General features: G+C 32.6%; 2 protein-coding genes across 2 annotated transcripts in view; one reads left to right on the forward strand and one right to left on the reverse strand.

Moving 5' to 3' along the window:
• Nucleotides 1-6,827, reverse strand: part of LOC125059958 (beta-arrestin-1) — a 90,521-nt gene extending 83,694 nt beyond the window's left edge. The window contains exon 1 of the mRNA XM_047664676.1: nucleotides 6,415-6,827. The gene's annotated coding sequence lies outside the window, so the exon portion shown is untranslated. The remainder of the gene's footprint in view (nucleotides 1-6,414) is intronic.
• Nucleotides 6,828-7,130: 303 nt separating this feature from the next.
• LOC125059972 (protein FAM8A1) lies at nucleotides 7,131-9,482 on the forward strand. Its single transcript, XM_047664699.1, has 4 exons — nucleotides 7,131-7,590; nucleotides 7,756-7,894; nucleotides 8,075-8,201; nucleotides 8,315-9,482. Exons 1-4 carry the CDS (start codon nucleotides 7,269-7,271, stop codon nucleotides 8,636-8,638), a joined length of 912 nt encoding a protein of 303 aa, XP_047520655.1. The 5' UTR covers nucleotides 7,131-7,268; the 3' UTR covers nucleotides 8,639-9,482.
• Nucleotides 9,483-10,108: the final 626 nt, after the last annotated feature.

Consider the following 10,108-nt stretch of genomic DNA (forward strand, 5'->3'; position numbering starts at 1 on the left):
TCATTCGCACATGCACAATGACGTCACCGTGAGAACACGAACGCTTATCTGTTTCGTTTCGACTACGAAGCACATTCCACGATACACGGGCTCCCTTCAAAATATTAATAGAACATTCTATACTGTCCTATTTCTGGAAAGCAATGTTATACGAGAAATTCTTTTAAACCAATATACCAACGTATTAGTACACTTAAAAACGATATCAATCAAGTTGACAAAGGTTTAAAATTAGTTTTGTAACGTTTTTTGTAATTTTGTAAAATTTATATACTAACATTCTTCAGGAATTATTGTATCTTACACTTGAAACTATATAATAGTATAAAAAATCAATGGCGCTAGAACCTTTTTATGGTCTGGGCCTCAAATTTCTGTATCTGTTTCGTTATAATTAGTTTTTTTTTAATTAGGCAAGTAGTTGATTCTGAGCTTCGACATAAGCCGTCCACTTTTTGGGCCTCATGATTTTCCTTCACAGCACGCACGAGCGAGTGTATTTAACGCACATAGACAGAAAGTCCGTAGGTGCACAGCCTGGGTTCAAAACTACCACATAATGGATGAGAATAGCACGCTGTAGCCACTAGGCCAACACTGCTCTTGTGGTGGTATAACTAATATATAAAATTCTCGTGTCACAATGTTCGTTCCCATACTCGTCCGAAACGGATCGACTAACTCTTATGAAATTTTTTATGCATATTCAGTAATTCTGTGAATCGGCTACTATCTATCTTTCAAACCCCTAAGTGATAAGGGTTGTCCATCCAAAAAAAAAACGTACATCCTTAATTTTCACCCCTCTACGACCAACCCCTATTTTTATTATAGTAGACAGATATTTTTATTGAATTAAAAAGTGTTTCCTAGTAATAATATACACATGGCAAAACAACGTTTGCCGGGTAAGCTAGTAACATAAAAACAAACGGGGTGAGCTAAATAAAACCGTTTAAAAAAAAACCCTCTGTCCATTAAATTACTACTTATACTATGAACGCAAAGTACCAATGAACGTACAGAATACCAAAGGGAAACTAAATACAAGTCAAACTTAACTCGACTAACTTAATTTCTCGTGAAGTCCTCATCAAAATCCCTTCAGATTACCAACAATATCTAGTTTGCTAATGGAAGTTTATTTAGAATTGCCGAGTCGGGCGGAAGCATCCACTTACCTACGCACTCTCGATGTTCCATAACAGATATCTCACCCTACTTCCTACACTTAGCTGGTACTTATTTGGCGCATTGAAATTTATTTTTATGTAATACTAGTCATCTAGTAAACTTCACCAACATATATTTGTGTCAAATCTTAACAGACCAAAGAGATCGGAGCTGAACAAATTTAGAAATTTCTAAGAAGTACAAATTTCTGAAAATTTAGATTAAATTTATCTTTCTTAGAAAATTCAATTGTTGTTTTTAGTATTTTTCTTTACCAATTATACTTTCCACCGTTAAAAACCCCTCAACTTCCACAAATATTTCAAGCTCATAATTAGCGGTCCAGCCATTCTCAAGTTTTAGATTAGACAAACGAAAAGCAATTCATTTTTATATACGTAGATTCTTATAGAAAATATCTGAGAGTAATGGCTGATTTACACAGGGTCAGTAGACAAGTCAGTCGCAGAGCCAATGTCGACGCCGCGACTGACTTTAACTGTTTACATGAAGTAAGTAGTAGTGGTGCGTTTCTCACGATGAGCACACGTTTGTGAAGTCAGTGGGAAAAATGAATTCGCGAAAACAACTGAAACGACGATTTAATTATTTGTTGAAAAATTTATTTATTTATTTACAATAGCATTTTTTATAAAGCCGTCCAGTTCTTGAAACCACTTGACTTTTGGGACATATACGTTCCCACTAGCGCCAGATCTGGTGGATTTTTGTATCTTATCGAGCTCTAAATAATATGTAGCCCCTATGGCTAATTTTACTTTTTACTTCAGTAGAAGTGAGCCCTTCGATTTGCATTTGTTTAGCCATATTTTGCAACGCTGTTGACCGCATTTCTTTATTGCGGTAATTTAGGGATTTAATATCCCAAAGGCACTCGTTTTCGCCATATTGCACCAATTTTAAGGTTTCGTCTTCGCTAAGCTTCATTTTTATCGCCAGCGAAAAAAACGTGGTCACTCTACAACGCAGCGGCAGTGACTAACCACGCACTGACTTGTCTGTTTACACGGGGTTTATTTGGCTGGCGCGGGGGTGCGCGGGTGGCGGGGGGCGCCAACTGACTTTAAAATATTCGTGTCCGAATATTCAAGTCAGCGCTGACTTCAAGCCACTGTACTGACTTCAAATCAGTTTACACAGGGTTTTTTTCGGGTCAGCACTGACTTGCCTCGAATTTGTAGTCAGTTACTGACCCTGTGTAAATCAGCTCTAAGGCTGTATTTTCCGATTATTGAGTCACTGTCACTCTAAGACGAAACTTGGAACTATTAATTGCATTGGACCCAATCGATAAACAACGTGAACTCAGAGAGATCTTACAAAACTTTTTGTGTGTTAATAAGTACAACAGTATAGAAAAATTTGGATAAAAATGGTGATGTAAAAATTATTAATCCTTAATCTGGTAATACCTAACACACAACGACTAATGATGGATTCAGAAAGACTTTTGGAAATTTGCATTTCGTTTTATAAAATTTTTCACACAAAATAAAAAACTATAATTTAAGAAATTTTTAGCCATCACATTTCTAACAATCTCCTAGACAACTCAAATAAAAAAAAGGGTGCGTGTACTTATGTACGCGCGTAAGAAGTTATACTTCTTTGGCATTATTAAAAATAGTTTTTAATTGCAAGCAAATAATTAATTACAATTAAATAATCAAAGACTGGAAAAGGATTCATTATAGGCAATAAAGTTCAGTTTACATTTGAAAAATTAAATAAATAAATATTTATTATTATTCTCTTACATTAAGTGTAACATAAATTCTATTATTATTCGAATGTTGTTTTTAAATTATGTCCAATGCCGTAGCATCTTCCGTGGGCAACTTCATTCTGTTAATTTTGTGTAACGGTGCGCGCGCATCGTAAAATTTCATTCTCATAAATTGTTCATAACGCGCCTAAAGAAGTATAACTTCAAAAAAATACAGGCATTTACAAGCCATGCTAAACTAATACAGGATCTTAAAAATGATAAAAACTTCCATGACAGTTTGATACTAAATTATTTATGAAAGTTTGACCTATTCCAGCAATAGTGAGTCAGTGATCAGTTAACTGCCCAGTCATGAGTCAGCAATCGATACTTATCTTCTTAGAAGACATACTTTGCATTCCAAATGCAATTAGGCTCTGGTATTATAGCTCTGTTGGACTATTATAATTATGTTCCTGGAACTTTTAACATATTGCTGTCATTCACGTAAATTTAAAATGATACGTAAGTAGGTTATCAGTATTTTGTACTAACAACTAAGCTATTACCACCGGGAATAGAACACAGGTTCTCCAGGTTATACGTCATACGCGTTAACTACTATGCTACAGAAGCGGCATATTGTCATTGAAAAAAAATTCATTCCTAATTTGGAAACGATAACTTTTATATATATATATGTTTTTGTCTTGATTTGATTGACTACTTTAAGCAAAACGGTTATTGCACACTACACTACGCTAACACACTACTAACTAGATTGAAATTTATAGCTAAGTATGAATCTCGTATTTCAAAATTGTCACCCTTAAGCGGGCCATAGACGGACCGCATGTTGCAGTCAAGACCGCAATATGCGGTTTGCTCAGGAACTGCTCGAGCGGTCCGTGTATTTTGGATATGAATTTAGTATGGAAACTGCAGATCGCCGTGCGGCAACCGCATATTGCAGTCGGTCTTGGCTGCAACATGCTGTCCGTCTATGGCCCGCTTTACAGTCGAACTCAGAATCGTCAATTTGATTATGTTTATTCTTTAATTTAAATAAAGATAGTTAAATATATAAAGAACGCAACTTAGCTACGATGAAGGAAGGTATAACACCAGTATTATACCTAGTTTTTTTTTTTATGTTCCAGGAGGCAGACGGGCAGGAGGCTCACCTGATGTTAAGCGATACCGCCGCCCATGGACACTCGCACTGCCAGAAGACTCGCAAGCGCGCTGCTGGTCTTTTAAGAATTGGTACGCTTTTTTTTGCAAAGTTTGCATTTTCGCAAAATTATTTCCGAAATATGCAAACCTTTGATTACATGGAACTTTTGTAGGAACCTTTAAATTAACACTAAAACAAATTTCATTAAAACATCTGTATTATGTTAAAACACATTATGTCGTTTCCCCATTCATTGACGTCATTTGATGGAAACCTCGAATATGTTTCTAATCCCAACGTACGCACTTACGTTGGTAAAATGATTTTTACGATTAAATCTTAAATAATTTTTCGTTTACTGAATAGAGTTTTCCGACTGTATCTCACATTCTTGACAAAATATTTTCTTTATTATATTATTATCAATTCTCGATACTTGAAATAACTAAAAAAACTGTTATATATTAAAACAGGTGGTATGACTTTAAATTTAAATATTTACGCTAACGTGTATTTCAAGGTGAAGTTCACGACTAACGATCACGGATAACACGTTGTAAATTAGGAATTTAACTTTTTTAATAGCATTTTAGTTACATAACCATGTATATGAAAACGAAAACAGTTATATATAACTTATCATCCACGTTAGTGAACAAGATGACGTAGTTAAAAATAACTGTCACATTTACCATCTGTATGTTTATATTATATTATTAAAATGTTTTAAATTCAACCTATTGAAAACAATTTAATAGATTTCAGATTAACTAGTACAAGTTAAGCATTCGATTGTTCTGCATAACATTGGCAACTACGAAACAATGAAATAATTTAAACATTATTTACTTTTAAATTTGTATTTTAAGTTTACAAACTAGGGTATCAAAAAGAATGGTTTGTATGGCAGTGAGTAACTGGCGCGTTATGCAGTCGCGGCTGGGTGCGCAGTAAATATTAATTAGGATAGTCGGCGCCAACACTGGCTATTCATTTAATAGTTCATAATTTAATTGACCATAGCTCTAACTGCCTGAAAATTAATAAGCTCTCAATGTGTATAGCAAAATCATAGAACAAAACTATTCTCATGTACTCAGAAACTTTCAGGACAGGTATTTTAAAACAACTAACTTTAACTTTCAAAATATTAAAAATATAGTAAAAATTAATATTTTATAAGCATTTGTAAATTGGTTGGCTCCTGGTTACAGTAACTTACAAGTTTTAGATAAAGAATTCCTAAGAAACAAAGCCTTTTATTCTTAGGGACCAACATTGGAAAGATAAGATCGAGAAATAGGCCAAACTAGAAGTTCTTGCTTAAATAGGGCCCACAAACTAAATACCTTGTTACTTATAAGTTTAGAGTTGCTTGAAGGTTCTAAATGATAATAAAAACATTTTAAACTGTAATTTTATATGTACATAACAAACTAAGCTAGGACAAACAAAGAGATTGGAGAAGGAATGGAACACTGTGAGGATTTGCTTAAATACGGATTTGATGCATTCCAAAGTTAATAAATGATTTGTACTGGTCTCAGGAAAGCAAAACAGTAGACAATTAAATGGAAAGACAAGCATCCCAATACGGTAAGAAACTGAACAGGAAGATATCAGTAAAATTAAGCTTTTTTTTGATCAAACAATAAAAGATTTCTATTCATATAGAGAAAGTAGTGTTGCTAACAGTAGTACATAGGCAAAGTAATAAAATACATAAATATATAATCAGCAAATATGAAAATAAGGGCCTTAAGCAACTTTGATGTAAAATTTATATGGTTTTTGGTTCTATCATTTTCTAATAAATAAAATATTAATAATAGACAATCACAAAAATTTTGTATTAATTTGCACAGAGATTGGAATCCTATAAGTACTATAAAAAGTATCTATCATTGTATTTTTATAAAAGCTTGTAGGTAAGTACTTACCTAAGCCATTAATTCCTTATCAATACAATCTGTTTTGCACTCTGACTGATAGACAAAGATAATAATGATAAAACAATATATGTCAAAAAGTGCACCATTTAACATTTTTATATATTTTCTTCTAATGTCCTAAAAATAGTCAAAGTAAACTTTTATTTATTTTTGTTAAAATAGATTATATAAAATAAGTCTTTGAGGTTAGTTCCTTTCTAAGATCTTTAATATCAATATTTCATTTAAAAATATAAAACAATGGAAAATTTTAAAAATTTATAGGGTGGGGTTTTCTTGTATTTGGCGAATGCAGGCATGACATACGGTGAAGATAGAAGAAAATATTAAAATTTATTAATAAACATGACAGACAAAACAGAATTAAAGAGTAAATAACTTACCAATTAATTTATGTGTAAAGTGCGTTCTGTTGTAGATTTTTTCAAAATTATGAATCCGTTGACCACAAAGAAATAACACTTGAGTATATTATAATAAAAAACTAATAAATCTAGTCACAATTGAACGACAATGGCGAACTTCGTGAAATAATCACACCACTACGAAATTCATTTTAATATGGCACATATACAAATATTTCAGCGGATTAATTTAAACACCTAACATATACAAAACAAACGTTCTTGTTTTTATGTAACTCAAACTAATATGAACGCGAAAAGTTCTAAATTCTTATCTCGCCGCGTTCGACATTCAACAAGACATGAAAAAATAGAGTTAAGCCTTGAGACTTGAGAGTTGCTTTGGAATTTGGATAAAAATTAAAAATATTGCGCACGCATCCAAATTCTGATATATCTGACTTTGACAATTATCATTTGGCAGTTGATACGTATATAGATAAATACATATGACTCAAACCAGAGGTTATATAAAAGTCTTTAGTGATTGTAGAAGAAATATTTAATTTAGTACGCTGTACGGGCTAGTTGCACTTTTTTTTTCATTTATTTACCTGCTTTCACATCTAAATTAAATATCAAACATGTGTGGAAAGTTACCAACAAAAACGGGAAATTCTATAACCTTGCTTGCTTATCAGGGGCGAACTGTCATCGATTATCTAGTGATAGACTTTTGACGCCTGACATGATTGTCAAATATCCATTAAAATTTATCTGACGTGTTTTAAAGTGGATGCTGTTTTATTATCTTTCAAAATATTTTGCAAGTATTTTGCACAATTTGAATTTCGACTTCATTATAAAAATAAGTAAACATACTGGTATCATCCATGTCTGAAACAGAACGACAGAATTTAACGGAGCAAGATGGTGTCACGGGTGCTAGCGGCGATCAGCCTGCAAGTGAACGAGAGGCATATTTTCAGGCATTAAGATTATGGATACAACAGGCGCAAATGTATCAAAACTTATCGTCATGTTTTCCCTACTATATGATGAGTTTACAAGGCATCCAAAGCAATCAAACGAATGTTCCTTTACTTAATAATAATTACCAATTTCAAGGACAACAGTTTCCATTTCAAGTCCCGATTCCTCCGAGGGCTACCCCTGACGCCCAAGCTCCTGTTCCAACATTAAGTCCTGCTGAAGGTGTGCATTTTTTGATGTAAAATCATTTTTAACATATACTTATGTAAGTAGGGGTGTGATTACAAATTCCAATACTACATAAAGCTAAATGATCATGATGTATACAAACAATTTTGTGTGTAACAAGTTTAAGTGTTGATGTAAATTTTGTTTGTATGTTTTCAGTTATACAAAGGCATGGTGGCTATGAGTATGTTATTCCTCCACTTTATAAGAGGCTCTTAGCTGAATTTATAGATTTCATGCTGTTGTTTATTTTAAAGCTCATAGTTACCTTCATAGCTGTGGATATGTTTGACATCATGTATGTATTAGCCATGTAACATATTATGTAATAGATACCTTATATAATATTTGTAATACAAAAATCAAATAATCAATTGTGATAAATTGATTTTTAATAAAAAAATAAATACAACTTCTATTATAATATGAATGTGTACAAGTAATTATACAAATGATATAATTTATTTCTTTGTTTCAGTGATTTAGAAAAATTTGATATAAACAAATTAAGTGAAAACTATGATGACTACAAATATGCCATGGAACTGACATCGGAAATTTTATTACTTGAAATTATTTACAGGATTATTGTTTGTTTCTTTGAGGTATATTGTTATAAACTATTTAAATTCTGTACTATCAATGCATTATAAAAGCCATTATTTTATTAAGTAAACAAACATACAAAACAAATTATAACTTAACTTTTACATTATAGGCATACTGTCTGAGTGGCGGCGTTGGACGTTTGGGAGGTATGACACCTGGCAAAGGTTTACTTGGTCTTCGAGTGGTCACAGCCTCTGCAGTTGTCCTTGTAGAAGGCCGTCCAAAGGAAACAGTCCTGTTGTATCCTGGTCGACCAGTATCTTTTACTGTAGCGTTGGTACGCTCACTCCTAAAAAATTTCCTCATATCTCTCTTATTTCCTCTATGTCTTATTTTGTTTGTATTCCGTTTTAACAGGACAGGGTATGACCTGTTATGTGGTGTCATAGTTGTCGAAGAAAATTTATATCCCCCTAGACGACATGCACCATAATTTTTTCAAATCTATCTAATAATTATTGCATAGGTACAAATACTACATTCTTTATTTAAATGTAATTGAATGTGATTTTTAATTAATAAAAATGTATCTAGAAACAAAATTATCATAGGGAAACAGTTACTAGGTTTATGTTTAGGTTACATTTAGGTTTACGTTTAAGCCGGTTGCAGACCGAAAACTAAGCTAGAAATAAATATCGTGCACACCAACAGCTAAGCCAAAGCTCAGTCAGTGTGGTGTACTTCAATTAGACGGACGTTGCTCGCCATGATTGTTTAACAGTCTCAATAAATTGCTCCATAATCGCTACTAAACGATCGTGCGTACAACAAAGAACACTGGACAGCACTGGTGAAGGATGTGCAAAGGGTGTGCGGGGTAGTGGGAGGGGCTTAGCTTAGCTCGTGTAGCTGCGCATCGGCATACACAACTAACTTAGCTTTGCATATTTTAGTTAGCTCACATAGCTTAGTTCGCATAGTTTGTGGTCTGCACACAAGTATGGAAAACTGCGTCAGCTATGCGAGCTCAGCTAAACTAACATTTTACGTAGCTCTTGGTCTGCAACCCGTATTAGTAACAGAATATTAAAATAAAATAGATATTGCTATATGCTACAAAAATCTCAGCTGTTGGCTGCATAAAATTTACCAATATGAAGCTTGAAATTAAAAATGCTACTAAAGGTAGTTTTGGTTTTTGGAAGTAATCTATTTTATTGTAATTTGTATATATCCTGATTCTTATATTAGTATTCAGTTATTTGCAATGACTCTTCCAAGAGGACTATAAATAAGACCAAAGATGCCATCATTTATTATATATTCAGGTTTTTCTTATGATTTTTATTGGTACTTTATACTAAGCTCAGTCAGGAAATATTATTTATCAATATTTTGGCTGTATAAGGCGTATAAAGTATGTAATAAAATTAAGGTATAAAGAATAAATTGGAAATGATAAATCCTAGTTGTAGTTGTGCCATTAAAATGCTACACACATGCCAATTGATGTAATTTTTAAATAATGACTTAATTTCTAAATCAATTGGTGTACAACATCAAGGATTGGGGTATTTCTTCTAATCACATAATATGAACAGATATGATTCATAAAAAACTAAATATTGCACATGAAATTTAAATTTTGTAATTATACTTGTGCTTTTGTTTTACACTTTTTTTTCTAAATAAATTTTTATTTCATGAAATTAATGTTTTGAAGCCTTTTCAATGTGTATGACTATAAAAACGAAGTTGTATTGTTGTTAAAAAAAATTGTTTTGCAGTGCGTTGTATATAACCATTTACATCTCCAAGTCGACAGTTGTCTGCTAGAAATACCAAATTTATTCCGACGTTATTTTGGATACTTCAGAGGTTCATTTTTTGAAACAATGGGTTTAAGTTGAACGACGTTTATCTTAATTGCTAAAATCTTTAACTTTTCTGTTATTTGAAT

Source organism: Pieris napi, chromosome 20 (assembly GCF_905475465.1).
Source record: "Pieris napi chromosome 20, ilPieNapi1.2, whole genome shotgun sequence".
Taxonomy (NCBI): Eukaryota; Metazoa; Arthropoda; class Insecta; order Lepidoptera; family Pieridae; genus Pieris; species Pieris napi.